The sequence below is a fragment of the Lissotriton vulgaris genome, chromosome 6 (genome assembly GCF_964263255.1).
Source record: "Lissotriton vulgaris chromosome 6, aLisVul1.2, whole genome shotgun sequence".
Classification (NCBI taxonomy): Eukaryota; Metazoa; Chordata; class Amphibia; order Caudata; family Salamandridae; genus Lissotriton; species Lissotriton vulgaris.
In genome coordinates this window covers 1,114,887,582-1,114,899,644 of record NC_141694.1, presented here as the reverse complement: position 1 = coordinate 1,114,899,644, position 12,063 = coordinate 1,114,887,582, and the positions used below count along the sequence as shown (strand labels likewise).

The 12,063-nt window shown below is 46.8% G+C and overlaps 1 protein-coding gene across 1 annotated transcript in view; it reads left to right on the top strand.

The window, feature by feature from the left end:
• Positions 1-9,137, top strand: part of PYGB (glycogen phosphorylase B) — a 684,627-nt gene extending 675,490 nt beyond the window's left edge. Inside the window, exon 20 of the mRNA XM_086927201.1 lies at positions 5,933-9,137. Within this exon, the coding sequence (XP_086783327.1) occupies positions 5,933-6,085 (153 nt within the window). The 3' untranslated portion in view covers positions 6,086-9,137. The remainder of the gene's footprint in view (positions 1-5,932) is intronic.
• The last annotated feature ends 2,926 nt before the right edge of the window (positions 9,138-12,063 follow it).

The following is a 12,063-nucleotide window of genomic DNA, read 5'->3' as shown; positions in this document are numbered from 1 at the left end:
AGTATGTGACTCTGGGAAGACTCATTTTCATATGTACCGGATCACCCGTGGTATGGTATTCTCACCAGAGGAAACTGTGACACATATATGATGGACAATATTTTGGCGTTACTTCCTTTTGGAAAGAAAATGTCAGCCCCATAAAGAATATCACTACAATTCTCCTATCACTTGGCCCTGTTATATTGTTAGGGTATGTTGATTATCAAAATGCTTACATGCTGAATTCTACAACCACTAGACTTATCACTCCTCCTTTTGGCAGGTAAGTGATTGCAGGGCTGAAAGGCCAATGAATCTCTTATATTTGCAGGTGTGGTGTTCCATAATATGGAATATTCATGCAATGGAGAACTGTTGGCTATTGTTAAGGGTGATGCATAGGATACCAAAGCTCTATCCATCTGACAGGGCCCCCCTTCTATACCTATGTCAAGAGACTTGACTGAACCAACCTTGTTCCATTGCCTGCAAAAGTGTTGACTTTATCTGGTGCTTGTTCTCAATACCTACTGTGACCCACCTTCCCCAGTCCATTCTCTCCATTTGTACTTCAGTGACCATGCTCTTCCTCTTCTACTGCAATACTGTCTGCATCTTTTTGTGCTGTGAATCTGCTGAAATAATAATACAAAAACACTGCCTCTGGTGCCGGTACATCCTCTGAAACTTGGTTCCCTTTGCAGAATCTCTGAAAGTGACCTTGAGTCCCTAACTGCAGGGGCTTTAGGAGCATAAGAGGTCCAGTGACTTAGGATCAAGGGCTTTTATTTGGAATGTTAGAGCCTTGTTTACAAATAAAGGATGCAGCGTCGCAAGCCATTTTGCTGCACTGAGCTGCGTCATTTTAAAAGCACAGCGATGCATCACATTATCAACAATACAAGGCATCTGTGTGCTTTCCCGTGCATTGGCGCACAATTGGCTGCCATGCACAAGCACGGGCACCCTTGCGTCATGTTGCAATGGTGCCTGTATTGCGGGGATGATTGACCTATGATCCTGCTTGCAGGCAGGTCACTCCCCACGCTGCTGCACGGCTCTGCCTGCATTGTTTTTGCCTAATTTTGTATTTTTCCCCTGTGCCTAACTTGCTTTCTTGCCCAGACTTGTTTTTATTCCCCTGTGACTGTACTTGCTTTCTTGCCCAGACTTGTTTTTATCCCCCTGTGCCTGTACTTGCTTTCTTGCCCAGGCTTGTAATGTAATGATGTCTTGTAAAGCACATGAATCACCCCACATGGAGTATCTCCGCGCTGTAGACCGCCGGGGAACCCGTCCTGGCTTTCCCTGTGAGATTGACCCTACTGGGTATCTCCAGGGTGAAACCAGGCATCCCCGGCGTATGTGGGGGGCCGTTGTAGAGATGAGGCAAGCTTATGCCCAGAGTTGCCGAGTGTGATCCCTGGTTGAGTAGGCACCGAGGCGAGAATTATCGAGTCCGCTGACCCTGGTTCACGACCCTGCCGCGTCGGGAATTGAACCCTGGTCCCGGGCCGTCCTCTGCTTCCGGGTCTGCCGCCTCTAACCAGTGAGCCACACCACTTCACAAGACTTGTTTTTATTCCCCTGTGCCAAACATGCTTTCTTGCCCAGACTTGTTTATATTCATCTGTGCCTGTACTTCTTTTCTTGCCTAAACTTGTTTTTCCTTCCTGGGCCCAGTTCTCCCGCGGCCCGCCCCATTTTCCCGCCCCTGTGGCCCCGCCCACCTGCAATCGCATTCGCCGCCCCGCTCCCGCCTCCCAGCTGCTCCTCCCTCCCACATCCCCTCATATGGAAGTCGCTACGCGGCTGCGCCGCTGGCGCACCGCTGGTGCACCTAAGGCAAGCCCGTCTGTGCCCGTCCGTGCCTGGACCGCGCCTAGCGCCAGGACCCCTGGACACCACGAACACCACAACACCAGACACGGCTACGATTCCAGAACCCTCCACGCACTCAACACCGGACGATCACACACCTGCTTCCTGGCCGCCCCGAAGCGCAATCACAGACCTTTCACCTGCCGGAACTGCAGCTTCACAAGCATCCGCCCAGCCATGCTGCCGACCAGGAAAGAACCCAACCACCTCAGATGCATCCTTCTCAACACCCGCTCCGCCCGAAAACATGCTGTTGAACTCTGGGACCTATTCAACTCAACCTCCCCAGACGTCGCCTTCTTGACAGAGACCTGGCTGAACCCCGCCTCGGCACCCGACATAGCCATAGCCGTCCCGGAAGGCTACAAGATCACCCGCAAGGACCGCACCAACAGAGCGGGAGGAGGAATCGCCATCGTCCACAGGTACACTCTCAGAGTCTCGACCAACACCGACGACACCCTCAGCACCGCCGAACACCTGCACTTCCAGATCCACACCGACCCCAACACCACCCTCAGAGGAACCCTCATCTACAGACCGCCTGGACCCCGACCACAGTTCAGCGACCCCATCGCCGACTTCGTCAGCACACACGCCCTCGCCTCCACGGACTACATCCTCCTCGGGGACCTGAACTTCCACATCGAGAACAATGACGACACCTACTCCACCACCCTGATCGACAACCTAGCCAACCTCGGACTCAGACAACTCGTCACAACACCCACCCACTCCGCCGGTCACACGCTTGACCCCATCTTCTCCGCAAGCCCCCACGTCTCCTTCAACCATACCACTGAACTCCACTGGACCGACCACCGCTGCATCCACTTCACCTTCAAGAAACCCACCACACACCACCGCACCCAACAGATGCCTCACCGCTGCTGGAGCAAAGTCACCGAAGACCAGCTAACAACCACCTTCGCCCAGTGCCCACCCGCCGACCATACCGACCCCGACACCACCGCCCGCAACCTCAGACAGTGGATCAACGACTTTGCCAACTCCCTCGCCCGATCAAGAAACCCTCCAACAATCATACCAACAAGAAAGCCAGCTGGTTCACTGAAGACCTCCTGGCCTCCAAGCAAACATGCCGAAAGCTGGAGAAGATCTGGCTCCGTGAACTAACACCGGACAGCCACGCCGCCCACAAAAATGCCACCTGCAGACACCATCACCTCATCTGATCCGCCAAAAGGGCCTCCTTCAAAGACCGCCTAGACAACAACGCGCAAAACAGCAAAGAGCTCTTCAACATCGTGAAGGAACTCTCCAACCCCAACTCCTGCACCAACGACCTCCCACCCTCGCAAGACCTGTGCGACTCGCTGGCCACCTTATTCCACCTCAAGATCACAGACATCCACGACAGTTTCAACGCTACGACCGCCCCAACAACCACGGAGAACTCCGCCCCCACGACCACCATCCGCACCAACCGCCTGCTCTACTTGACCAACATAAACAACGATGACATCAAAATCATGAACACCATCCACTCCGGATCTCCGTCAGATCCATGCCCACACCACATTTTCAACAAAGCCAGCACATCCATCACACCCCATCTCCGGAAAGTCATCAACACCTCCTTCAAGACAGCAACCTTCCCGGAGAGCTGGAAGCACGCCGAGATCAATGCCTTACTCAAGAAACCCAAAGTGGACCCCAAGGACCTCAAGAACTTCCGGCCCATCTCCCTGCTCCCATTCCCGGCAAAGGTCATCGAGAAGATGGTCAACGAACAACTGACCCACTACTTTGAGGAGAACAACATCCTGGACCCTTCCCAGTCCGGGTTCCGCAGCAACCACAGTACCGAGACTTCCCTCATCGCCGCCACCGATGACATCAAGTCCCTGCTGGACAACGGAGAAATGGCGGCCCTCATCCTCCTGGACCTATCAGCCGCCTTCGACACGGTCTGTCACCACACACTACGAACACGCCTCCACAACACTGGGATCCAAGAGAAGGCCCTGGACTGGACCACCTCCTTCCTCTCCAGCAGAACACAGAGCGTCCGCCTTCCCCCTTCTGCTCCAAAGCCACCGAGATCATCTGCGGCGTACCCCAGGGCTCATCCCTCAGCCCAACTCTTTTTAACATCTACATGGCACCGCTCGCCCACGTCGCCCATCGGCACAACCTCAACATCCTCTCCTATGCTGGTGACACCCAGCTGATACTCTCCCTCACCAAGGACCCCCACACCGCCAAAACCAACCTTCATGAAGGAATGAAGGCGGTTGCTGAATGGATGAGGGACAGCCGACTGAAGCTGAACTCGGACAAGACAGAGGTCCTCATCCTCGGATCCAACCCTTCGGCCTGGGATGACTCCTGGTGGCCGACCGCACTGGGAACCGCTCCAACACCCACAGACCACGCACGCAACCCAGGGGTCATTCTCGACTCCACCCTCTCCATGACTAAACAGGTCAAAGCCGTCTCCTCCTCCTGCTTCAACACCTTCCGCATGCTCCGTAGGATCCCCACTGAAACGAGAAGAACAGTCACCCAGGCCCTTGTCAGCAGTAGGTTGGACTATGGAAACGCCCTCTACACGGGAGCCTCGGCCAAACTCATGAGACGGCTCCAACGCATCCAGAACGCCTCTGCACGCCTGATCCTCAACATCCCTCGCCGCAGCCACATCACATCCCACCTGAGAGACCTGCACTGGCTCCCTGTCAACAAGAGGATAACCTTCAAGCTCCTCACCCACGCACACAAGGCACTCCACAACACCAGACCAATGTACCTCAACAGACGACTCGGCTTCTACACCCCAACCTGCCAGCTCCGCTCGGCCGACCTCGCCGTCGCTACAGTCCCCTGTTTCCGAAGAGCGACCTCAGGTGGCAGATCGTTCTCCCACCTTGCCGCAAAGACCTGGAACACCCTCCCCATCCACCTACAGCAGACCGAAGACCTGCTGACCTTCAGAAAACTCCTCAAGACCTGGCTTTTCGAGCAGTAGCAGCATTCCCCACCCCTGCGCCTTGAGACCCTCACGGGTGAGTAGTGCGCTTTACAAATAATATGATTGATTGATTGATTCATTCATTCATTCATTTTTGTGCAGGGAGCATAGGATTCTGATGCACTCCCAGCTTTACAAAACGTTGTCAGTTCCATGGAGGTTGCTTGTGAACACCCACGTTTTGCCCCTTTCACGCAGAATAATGTGTGAAAAGGGGCCCATTTTTACAAGGCCATGAAAGGTCACGCAGGGTGACGTTATGTGGCCTTGTAGATATGGGCAGGCACACTGGACTACAGGTGCATCAAAAAAAAGTGACACACCAGCGGCGCAATGGCTTTGTAAATGAGGCCTCTAGTGTTTAAGCTCCTGGACATTACATGTATCCAACTCCTGTATTTTTCCTGTAAAAGACAGCAGCACAGAGTAATGAAGAGTCAAAGTGGCGCACCCTCAGTTTCTGTGGAGGACACTCATGGCCATCTAAATGGCTGTCGCCTTGTCAATCTGCAACTAAGAGAAAAATCAGAAATTCAGCTAGAGGTCTAATTTTCCACATGCCACCTAAACCACAATCTACAGGCACTTTTCCCTTCCTGTTGCCCTTGGCCAGTCGCTGTGTCTGCTACATATTTGTTGTGGGAAACCTAGATCTACTAGGCTTTTGTATCTTGTTTAATATGTATTTTAGACTGTTTTTATGTAAATTATTTGCGCCATTTGAAATATGAACTGTATGTTTTCTATCTATGCATTGGCTTTTTTTATTGTTTTTATGTATATGTATTGCTTTTTAAGATATGTATCATATCGAAATAAAGCCTAACTGACTGACAAAAGGTGACATTTTTATGAGCAATCGGGATAGTTTATAAAGAGATTATTTGAAGATGGGACTGCTACAGGTCTAATTTATGTCATCACTATTGTAGCCCCTTTCTTCAGTGCTGTTGTTTGTATGGAAATGAGTCCACCTGCTTCACTCCTTCCAGTAAAACGGAGTATTTATTACACCGAATTTCGATGTTTCTTCACACATGCCCCCCTCAACAGTATTTTTTTCTTTGCTTTCAGAATTCCAAAGAGTGGACAAAGAAAGTCATCAAGAACATTGCTGCCTCCGGCAAGTTTTCCAGCGATAGGACAATCTCGGAGTATGCAAGAGAAATCTGGGGAGTGGAGCCTTCTGCAGAGAAGATCCCACCTCCCAACATCCCCAGGGACTGACAGCCTGGATGTGCCGGCGAACCTTATTCCTTTGGCGGTAGCAGCATGGTTTGTTTAGGGTTAGTGAACTCCCAGTGTCCATTCAACTGCACCCACAGCACTTGTGCACCAGTAGATGGTCTTGTCTTTATAATGCATTAAGTAATATTTTAAGAACATCTTGCAATTTGGCATCTGAGAGTGTGAGTGGTATGCCTAAATAGAAAAACCGTTTTTTTAAAGGAGATTGTATAGTACACAACAACCAACAGTGCAAAGAGCTCATGGCTTGACATGATCCTCTGACAAGACTTGGCAGATATCCCATCCACCGTATTAGAAGTGACGTAGGCTATAACGCGCTTTGTACTACGACGGACAGGACACACCCATCATTTGTGTGTTCATCCACCAATCTATCTCTAAATTAGGGCAATAGTTTTTTACTTTTCCAACTTGATAATAATATTGACATTTCTTGACACCATAATAGAAGTCCCACTCCTTGTAATGTCCGCACCTTCTATTAATCAGAATACTCACATGGTTTCAGAATGATAAGCTCTGAATCATGTTTTATCAAGTTCTACTTTCCCCAGATTTTTACGTGAACTAGTTGTCCAAGATGGATGAATGTCAGTTTTCTGCGAAATAATAATTAAAAAAACACATTCGGAATGCGAACATTTGGAAAAGCAAACCATTCTATGAAAGAACTTGAGACCCCTATCCTCATCTGCTCTCAATCTGTAGGTTCTCAATCCACTATGTTCCAAGGTCTCTGAACTACTGTGAGAGATCCCTATGATGCTGTATTTCATCATCACTGAGCAGCTTACTCAATTCTTGCAGACTAAGGAGACGCCTACGCCCACTCATTGTGACCACTTTAAGCCATCCTCTTTGCTTACTCCTCCCTACAGTCTTGTTCCAGTTGCCTCAAGCCTCAGCAGACACGAGAGGCACCCATGCACAGACGGTTGTGGTGTGCCTGCTCTCTGCCCACCACCTATTTCAGTCTTCCTAAAGCTTCCTCAGTCTTCTGCTCCATGGCAAACCTTTGTGACCTCCTTTTCATTTTTGAAATGGTTGTAATTTTTTTATTCCCTCTGTCTTTTGGCTGTATACATACCAGGTGGCGCAGAATGTCCAGCCTGATGTGCAGCAGGTCTATAGCATACAATAATTATGTTTGGGGTTTGAAAGCAGCTGGACATAGCATTACCGCCTACAGGAAAGATATGAGTGACAGTGCACCGTGCCTTTCCCATCCAGACGCCCCTATGCAGGGTGCCTGTATTCTCTGCACCAAAGGGGCATGCCAGATTAAAGCAAGTTCCCTCTCTGACATGTAAACATTGAAAGCTTTCTAATAAATGCGACCAAAGGTAATACCACAAGGTGCGGCAACAGATTAACCCAGAGCGGTTCTTATGCAAGCTAAGTCCATGACTGTCAGAATGAGGGTCGTAGGGCCTTAGAGTTTGGCAGGCAAGATTCTCCACATGGCGCTTCCGCCATATGGCACTTGCAAGACAGCAGATGGGGATCTGTCACATTTTGATGGAGAATCTCACCCGCCAGACTCTTACAATGCAAAAATTGTTGATCCATTTTAGTGGAGGAGTCTTAAAAGATTTCTCTCAAGTGCTCAGATTCATTGAAAAGGGGGGGGTCACTTCTTTGGACCTTAAACCTGCTAGCTATTAACTTACTATGTCCTGTACTAAAACACCTGCCACTGCGGCACCTCCACTACACCCAAAAGCATTTTAGCGTACAACTTCTTTCACAGAAGTGCCATTGTCAGCTATGAAAACCAGTGCTTAATTTGAGCTATTGGTTTCCAGTGCTTGGTACTTACACTTAATTGCTGAAACTTGCACATGGTGGCGCTGTTTGTGTAATTTAAAGATGAGCAGAAAAACTGTTGTTTTTTAATTCAATATACATTAAAAACAACTAATACCTGCCACCTAAGCCATTCTTAAAGCTTTAAGCGGCCTCGAACAGTCTGAATGTCACACTTGAGGCAGTGTGATGGTTAGTAGTTGTGTAAGTACAGTGCCAATGTATGGTGCACACTGCAGTGGTCTCCTATGGCCCTGGCACTTATTTTTTTTTTACAAATTAAGCACTGATGAAAATAATTGCTAACTCAGTTTGTATTCCATCTGTGATCCCTTAGGGTCTGAATGGCGAGATCTCTGTGTGCAGTGGCCTTTATGTGACAGCAAAATAATAAGTGGCAGCAAAAACTTACATCATATTGTATTTTGGCTAAACTAAAGGCTGCACTAATTTCTCCTAGCAGCAATTATACCAAAACTGGCCAGTCTCGAGGAAGCTTGCACTTCCTGATAAGTGACAAACATGGAACCGAAAATGTAAACGTGGCATTATTTTATTTGCTAGTCTGGCACCAAAAATTCCCCTTCTCCATTCAGCCTGTCAAGACAGAATAGTGTAAATGAACAGTGGCAAGTATCTCCTAAGAGACATTGTAAGAAAACCCCACCAAAGGAAAAAAACGCCCCTTGTCAATTATATAGCGCTTGATTGAATAAGAACATTAGATTAAAGAGTGGCAGTAAGTAGAGCCACTAGAATTATGTGTCACAAGAGGACCAGTTTATGCAGGACTGTTTACTAAATTATGTGGCAAGAAAAGGCAAATTATGCAGCAGAATGCGGCACATTTTGTGATAGTGACACTTCATTATTTTGTCATGTTCTCACCTTGTAACAGTATCTGAGAAAATTTTTCACCTTAATTAGTATCAATTTAACACCCAAATACAGCAGTAAATAACAGAAGGAGGACCAGTCAAACTTTGCGAAAAGCCTTCCAGGGATCAGGAATCCGAGTCGTCATATTATTTGTAACTTTTGATCCGTTTGACCTAAAAACACATTTTTTTGCTAACATTTGCAGATTATGCATCATGTGGTAAATTCAGAAAATCCATAATTACGTGAAAATAACTGCTGCCACAGAGTTGCATAATTCCAGTGGCTCTGACATTAAGGCACCAAACCCCGTTTGATATCAGGAGGGGGAAGAGAGCCACGCAAACAAAAAAAACTAGGCAAAGAATTAATCAAAAAGCTTGAAGCAGGGGATGCATGCGCTACGAAACATCCAGCACTTGGAAATGGCTCCTTATATACGATATTGACATGACAGGAACCAATAGCACAGGAGGGATACAGCCTCTTCTTGGAGTGGTAACCTGCCATGGGCTAACCACCCATCTCCGTTTGTCCTGAGATATATATATAGAACTTTTCCATCCCCCTTTCTGGATCCCTGGCATTCACCAGGTAGATGAAGAAGAAGCACAAGTTTGACATCCTTCAGCCAGCATAGTGTTTGGGACTTCCACTTCTGCATCCTCGCTCAGTGCTCAAACTATCTCATGGAATCGAGGGCAGCTCAGGTGGCACGAGCACTCAACAACGCGCTGGACGTGGTGTCTGTAGAGTAGATACACCATACATATACTTCAACAAGAAGAGAGGTAGGGAGAGTAGTGTGACACTCTTATTCCCCGGTTAATCATCAATAAACAAAAAAAGAGTGTCTTAAGGGGTAGGCTTGACCACAGTAGGAAGCAACAAACTTAAGATACAGGAACAACCTCACTGGGATGTTAAGGAAAGCCCTCACTCACCACCTAGTGATGACATGCTTCATCATCGGGCTCCACCAAAGAGACCGAGTATCTCTTTGGTGTGCTGCAACGCCAGATCTACTCGGAGCGGGATGGTGAGTTCAGGACGTGTTGTGTGAAAGTAAATTAGTGAGTGGTGAGGGTATTAAAATAGTCAGTAGTGTATCAGAAGGTAAATATTTATTCTATGATCACTAAAGACACTCTTTTTTTTGTTTATTGATGAGTATATACACCACCCATCAATGTGAGCCATGCTTCGTCTCTTAGGCTCGCCTGAGGCCTCTTGTGAGCTCCCATCTGCAGTCTCAATAGTATTACAGCACAACAGGGCCTTGCATCTCTGCTATCATAAGCATATTCCTCATCTCTGGTTAGGTTAAGGATATTACATGATCATAAAAACAGCTCGTGAAACATCGTTATGTGGATGCTACAGAAAACTGCTATGCTGCTTGCTCACCATGCAAGCGACATTATTTAAATGTCATAAATCAATTCAGCCTATGAATAGAAAGAATAGAAAGGCATTAGTTTAACATTAAATATGATGACAGTTTAGTGCTATCTGCTCATAAACAACACAGAAGTTTTAAAGTGTTTGAAATTTGAATGACTGATACTCTAGTCACTCAGATTTTGCTTTCAGTTACATTAGGAGCGATATTGAGAAGTACAATTATAGGCGCAATGTGATTAAACAGTTTACAATAAGAGGCACAGCTTGTCACTATCCTCTGAATCTCCATCTTGATAACATTCAGTTGGATTCTCCAGATGCTGTATGCTCAATTAAATACTTCCATGATTTAATAATTTCTTCCGGGATGAGTTTTTAATATGTTGGGTGGACATACCCGCACACTTGAAAAATAGGGAATGTTGAGTTAATATGTAGGGTGGACATACCTGCACACCGAAAAGTAGAGAAGGTAGACAAGATTCTTGCATAATTTGAGGGCCTACGCCCTCAAGTACTATAGGGTGAAACTTAGGCACTCTAAAGAGAATTACTCCCGTACGCAAGTGCAATATGTGTTGTTGTTACAAAGAGAGAATATAGGAAATGTTATTTTTATAGTGAACACTGCAATGTATGAAAGACTTAGCTATTACATGTAGGATGAATTTCATTGTTAAGACAAGCCTATTCCACAGCTACGGCTGATTGTTTTTGTGTGTGGTTTATGTGTGTGAGCCTGTATTTGAGCACTGTGATATTGATCTGGAGTTACACATGTATTCCTAGACTGATGCTTGCGGAAGGAATTGAAAATGTTCTCCTTATTTTATAAAGTGTATATGTCTTGTACCAGTTGTATCAGATATTAGAATACTAACTACTGGCACTCTACCTTGCCACCCAGTAGCTGTTACTTGCCTGTTACTGGTCACTGGGACCAGCCTCACTCGAGTTTTGTCCAAGTGCCTGGGTATATCGCACAAGTGCAGTCAGGGATTAGACAGTTTGTTAGAGCACGTTTATCAATGTATCTGTTTCTGTCTCTTGTTATTTCATGTCTTAATAAAAGTTGTCACAGTTATCAAAATATCTGCATCTTTTATATGTTGGGGGGATTGAATTTGAACTATACTATCAATGTTCAATGAAGTCACATATGCAGGATAAGAGCAACACAAAACGAACTGGAAACTGGATGTTTTGAAATCCAAAGGCCAAGGTGGAATCTAGAATTCTTAAAATGTAGCTGTCCTTCTGACCTGTGTAAGCAGCCTCATTGCTAAGCAACTGCTAAATTGTTTTCATTTACTCCTAAATTGTAAATTGGGGGATTTGTATAAATATTAGTTAGAATCAGGGGTGATTAATTCATCTCTGAGATAAGACAACAACAGATGTAACCATTTTGCCCCTGCACATAGCTGACTTCTGAAATCCTATAAACAATGGTTAATTATGTACGGACATTATTCCATAAAATGTTCAGAATCTACTTTTGTGGCATGGGTCTACCTGACTTTCAGCTCTACTGCTGGGCCTACCAACTAAAAAATGCTCGGATGTTATTACATACCCCATATAATTCTCTAATTGGTAATATGGTCAAAGCCAGGCTGGAGGGGGTAGGAGACCAGGGTTTTATGTACAAATTTGGCTCTCCCAAATTCTGCAAAAAGGTTCATCTGAAAACGTTGGGAATGGCGGCCAAGCTTTGGTCGGACTGTCGAGTCTGTTTGGGGCTTCCTTACTACAGCGAATGGGCTCCGGTGTGGGACTCTCCTGGAACGCCGGAGTGCCTCTTAGACGCCCTAGCTTACCCACTAAAAGCGGCAGGAGCCCTAGTATGGGGGGGATCTGATAGT